This window comes from Zeus faber, assembly GCF_960531495.2.
Source record: "Zeus faber genome assembly, chromosome: 22".
Classification (NCBI taxonomy): domain Eukaryota; kingdom Metazoa; phylum Chordata; class Actinopteri; order Zeiformes; family Zeidae; genus Zeus; species Zeus faber.
The window spans coordinates 12,657,784-12,662,864 of NC_137209.1; the positions used below are offsets into that span (position 1 = coordinate 12,657,784).

At 52.7% G+C, this 5,081-nt stretch overlaps 1 protein-coding gene across 7 annotated transcripts in view; it reads left to right on the forward strand.

Annotated features, from left to right (window-relative positions):
- Positions 1–1,068: 1,068 nt before the first annotated feature.
- Positions 1,069–5,081, forward strand: part of nlgn2a (neuroligin 2a) — a gene marked incomplete at its 3' end in the record, with an annotated part of 94,318 nt that continues 90,305 nt past the window's right edge. For 3 of the 7 annotated variants that reach the window (XM_080023409.1, XM_080023414.1, XM_080023413.1), the window contains exon 1: positions 1,069–1,546. In XM_080023409.1, coding sequence (XP_079879535.1) covers positions 1,114–1,546 — 433 coding nt within the window. In that variant the 5' untranslated portion in view covers positions 1,069–1,113. Of the gene's footprint in view, positions 1,625–5,081 lie in introns of all 7 variants that reach the window. The other 4 variants (XM_080023411.1, XM_080023410.1, XM_080023408.1 and 1 more) reach the window with 3 other exon arrangements.

A 5,081-nucleotide genomic window follows, 5' to 3' on the forward strand; every position in this document is an offset into this window, starting at 1 on the left:
TTTTTAAAAAGGCAGTAAAAGAAAAATCACAGCAAAGGAGTCAAATGGAAGTATCCCCGACAGCGATTTGAAAAGCGGCGCTTCTCAGGCGCGAAGGCCGAGGTGTCACCGCGGGGCGCCAAATTCGTCGGTTTCGGTTTGCGTTTCAAAATTCCCCTTATTAGCTGGATCGGGGCGGCGCGCACCCGAGGCGCCCGCCGACGTGTTTTCCACGACTTAACTCCGGTACCTTCCCCCCCTTACTTTCATCCGCATCGTTTCAAGGTTTTCCTTTTTCCTTTTTCCTTTTTCTTTCCTCCCTTTTCTTGGCAACCGTTTAGAGGAATATGTTTCACCAGCAACGTTTTAATGGAATATGTGTCCGTCTCAGATAAGCTATAATCTCTCTTATCTCCCCCCCTCTCCCTGTCGCCTCCATCCTTCTCCCTCTCTCTCTCTCTCTCTACCCCCCTCCCTCTCTCTCTCTCTCTCTCTCTCTCTTTTACTCCGAATCTCCTCCCCCTCCTCCTCCCCCTCTGCAGAGCCGCCTCGGCGTTTTTGTTTCCGGGGGTCAGCGCCGCGCCCGTCCCAGACCGGGGGGCCCGGATGTAAGACGGCGCCCCATGAGGATGGAACGTAACAGAGCCGCGGCTGGGGAACCGCTCCGGGCCTTCGCACAGCGTCGGCACTGAGCGAGGCGGCGTCGACAGAAGGAGAAAAAAAAAAAAGTCGGCCAGGGACACCTCCCCCTCAACCCACCCACCCCCCCTCACCCCTCCCCCCCGCCCACGACCCCACCAGCGCGCCCGCGCCATCTCCTCCGCCCCCCGGGGAGGCCTGAGTCGAGGCCGAGGCGAGAAGCCCCCAGCTTTGACCCGTCTTGGCTCTTTTTAAAAAAAAAATTTTTTATATCTACAACCCTAAACCGCCGGTAGAACGCGCCAGCGTTGGAATCTTACCGCGCCCAGATCGGGGTAAACACGGAAGTATTTTCCATTTCAGTTCATCGGACCCGGAACGCACACAGGGGCGTCAGTCTGAGCACCGACGGCGGCGCCAATGCTCCTCCTCCCGACCGCGGCGGTTAAACCGAGGGGGCGGGGCTTGTCGGAGGGCCCCTGCCCCCGCCGCGCCATGACGGACGGGTGCCTGGCGTGCGCGCTGGGCCTGGCCCTGCTCCTGCTCCTCCTCCACACGCCGGCGTCCGGCCAGCGCGCCGACCCGTCCAAGCACCCGATGGTCACCACCAACTACGGCAAGCTGCGCGGCGTGAAGAAGGACCTGAACAACGAGATCCTGGGCCCCGTGGAGCAGTACCTGGGCGTGCCCTACGCCACCGCGCCCATCGGCGACCGCCGCTTCCAGCCGCCCGAGGCGCCGGGCTCCTGGCAGGAGATCCGCAACGCCACGCAGTTCGCGCCCGTCTGCCCGCAGAACGTGCACGGCGTGCTGCCCGAGATCATGCTGCCCGTGTGGTTCACCGACAACCTGGACGTGGCGGCGGGCTACATCCAGAACCAGAGCGAGGACTGCCTCTACCTCAACGTCTACGTGCCCACGGAGGACGGTAAGCAGAGTGGAGGCCTGGGGGAGGGTTGGGGGACCTGGGAGGGCTTGTCGGGCGGCGGGGGCAGGGTAAGAGGGTGTAGGGGTTCGGGGGGTCCGACCAGCGGCCAGTCCCAACCAAGATAAGTGGGTCCGTTTTGTTTTTTTTCTACGCTCAAAACATTTAGTTTTTTGTTCCTGTCATTTATGTGTTTATTGCAGATAATGACCGGGCGGAGGGTTTTTTGTTTTTTTTTTGTTTTGGTTTTTTTTTTGTGGTCTTTGTTTTTCAAAGAGGGCCGTTCGCGATGATTCGCAGAACCCGGGCGACAGCGCGAAATAACTGTGTCAAATGTCCACCATTGTTGCTCTTTTCCTTCCTTTTCCTGCCCCCCCCCCACCCCCTTTTTTTTTTCTCTCACGCCCGGGGACTTTTTTTGGGACCCGGCTGTGTCGTTAGAACAAATAAAAAGAGTCGAGGAAACGTCGTCCGCAGGTCCCCCCCCCCCCCCCATCCGAACGCCGCGGCTTTTTTCCCCTCCACGTTGGTGTTCCTCTCTTCCCGGGTGGTTCCGGCGCTGCCAAAAATGTTTTTTTTTTTTTTGTTTTTGGTTTTTTTTTTGACCGAAAACAAAGCCTCCTCCATGAAATACACTGTGAAGAAAAAAAAAACAACAACAAAATAAAAACTGTGTCACTCTAATGATTTTTTTTTTTCCCTCCTCCCTTTTCCTCCGACCGAGCCGACAGAAACAAACCGCAGGCGGGCGTTGAGCGTGCGCTCGCGTCGATAGGTCTTGATTATTTTCGCCCTGGTGTCTATATTTGGGTGCGTTTCCACCTTGATGCGGTGCCGTCTCCGACACTCTCTCAAACACCTCTTCTCCACCTGCTGCTGCCGTGACGCACACAACACCACCTTCCCGGAATAGAATATATACAGTATAGATATATATATATATATATATATATATATATATATATATATATATATTTATTTATTTTTATTTATTTTATTTTTTTTTCCTCTCTTATATTGGCGTGTGAACACATGCACGTGTGTGATAGGGCACTGGCTCTTAGACACACACACACACACACACACACACACACACACACGCACACGCACACACACTTTATTGCTGGCAATGTCACACCTTGCTTGGACCAGTGTCATTGGCAACACATACTGTAGACACACACGTGTGTGTGTGTGTGTGTGTGTGTGTGTGTGTGTGTGTGTGTGTGTGTGTGTGTGTGTGTGTGTGTGTGTGTGTGTGTGTGTGTGTGTGTGTGTGTGTGTGTGTGTGTGTGTGTGTGTGTCCCATGCTTCTCAGCTTCCCGAGGTGTCGGCAGAGTGGCCGTCTCTTCTTCCTCCTCCTCTTCCTCCTCCTCCTCCGTGCCCCCTCCATCCCTCCTGTCAGCAGCTCCAGCACGCAGGGAGAACAGAGATAGAGAAAAGGAGAGAGGGGAGGAGAGGAAGAGGAGGAGAGGAAGAGGAGGAGCAGAGGAAGAGGAGAGGAGGAGGAGGAGGAGGAGGAGGAGGAGTGCCCTGTAGTGCCCTGGAGGAAGGGGCAGAGGAGACAAAAAGAAAGAGATATGAAGACGAAAGAAAGATGGAGAGAGCTGAGGGGAGAGGGGGAAGGGAAGAAAGGAGAAGAGACGCCACGGGGAAGAGAGGACAAGAGGGAAGGGGAAGAAGGCGAAAGAGGAGAGGAAAAAGAAGCGAGCGGGCGAGAGAAGCGAGGAGAGAACAACAGAAGGGAAGAGGAGACAGGAGGAGGAGAGGAGGAGGAAGAGAGAAGGAGGAGAGGAGGAGGAGGAAGAGAGGAGGGGGAGAGAAGGAGGGGAGAGAGTGGAGAAGGGACGAGGAGAGAAGGGAGGAGAGAAGAAGGGAAGAAAAGCAAAGATCAGAAGTGCGGCGAGGCGAGGGGAGGAGGAGCAGGGCAATAACCGTCATGGCTGCCACTGTGAGATCAGACCAGACACACACTCACAAACGTCCCTCCTCAAACCCGCGGAACAGGCAGAAATAAATGCAAACCAACCAGCTCCCAAAGTCCTTACGGGTGTATTTTGTGTGTTGTTTTCGTCACTTTTTTAATCATTGTGCCATTTTTCGCACTACAAGCTAAAAGCTACAAGCTCAATGCTACAAGCTACATGCTACAAGCTAAACGATAAAAGCTCCATGCTACAAGCAACAAGGAAGCAGAAAGCGTGGAAGTCCGATTTTTCAACCCTTCCTTCCCCTTACCCGCCATTTTGGTTTACCTTCCACAACAATGCCACGCGGTTGAAAGACTTTACTACGTTGTTCACCTTGTTTCCTGGCACTGCGGCTCTCACGCGCACACACACACACGACTCCACTGTCGCACCCTGATTCCCCGCCTCCCTCCCTCTCTCTCTCGGGGTCCCGGCGGGTCCCGGGGTTTTCGAAAAAACAATTGCAAGCTCTGGGCGGACGGGGGGGCTGGGGGCGGGCGGGTTCGGGTGGGGGTTGCCGGTCGATAACAACCGGAGAGACCGCAAAAATCAAACCCCCCCCCCCCAAAAAAAAAGGGGGAGAAAAACAAACACGGGGGGAGGGCGCGGGTGTTAGCGTTAGCCTCCTAGCCGGCTCGCTACGCCCGTTTGATGAAGATGATGTCCCATAAATCACAAGCGGGGGCGGAGGGCCTTTCATCCGGCTGGTGCAGAGTCACACCGGATCGATGGCCGTGTGTGTGTGTGTGTGTGTGTGCGTGTGCGTGTGCGTGTGTGTGTGTGTGTGCGTGCGTGCGTGCGTGCGTGCGTGCGTGCGTGTGCGCGCGTGTGTGCGTGCGTGCGCGCGAGCTCATTAGGCGGGAATTGAGCTTCAAGAAAGCCCGTTTTTTTTTTTTTAAAGAAATCATCCCATAATAACTAATTACCCGGCTTCCAAACGAGACGGCGGACTTCCATTCAGACGTAGAGAAATAGATTCTTCTTTTCCCTTCTATTGTTTTTTCGTTGTCGCCGGGGTTTTCCTTCCCCCGCCGTCCCCATCGAGACGGCCGTCCCCATCGAGACGGCCGTCGCAGACCACTGAGCCGCGGGAATCGAACCGGCGGCTCGTTGTGTTTTGCCCCCTGCCCCGTGTCTCCATGACTCCATCGCTTTGTCCGTGTTTTCTGTTCAATTTGGACGTTTATGTCCATTGATCACTTCATATTAGGGTTTCCAACCGTTATTCGTTTGATGTTGTTGATCTTTTTGTTCCCCTTCTTTTTTTTGTTGCCGTCATCTCTCTCTATCGTCAAATCAAAAATTGATATTGGCCATTTGATTGATCGTGAATCAAATTATCATCTTAACAGCCGTTATATAACATTATGCACTAAATAGAAAAAGTACTTTTTTGGGGAAATAATATAATAATAATAATAATAATAATAATAATGATATTTATTCGATTTATATTTTCCCCAAAAATCTATTTTCTTGTTAAGAATTATTATTATTATTATTATTATTATTATTATTATAGAATAACAATTATAATAATAATTATATTTAAATAATTATAATTCAAA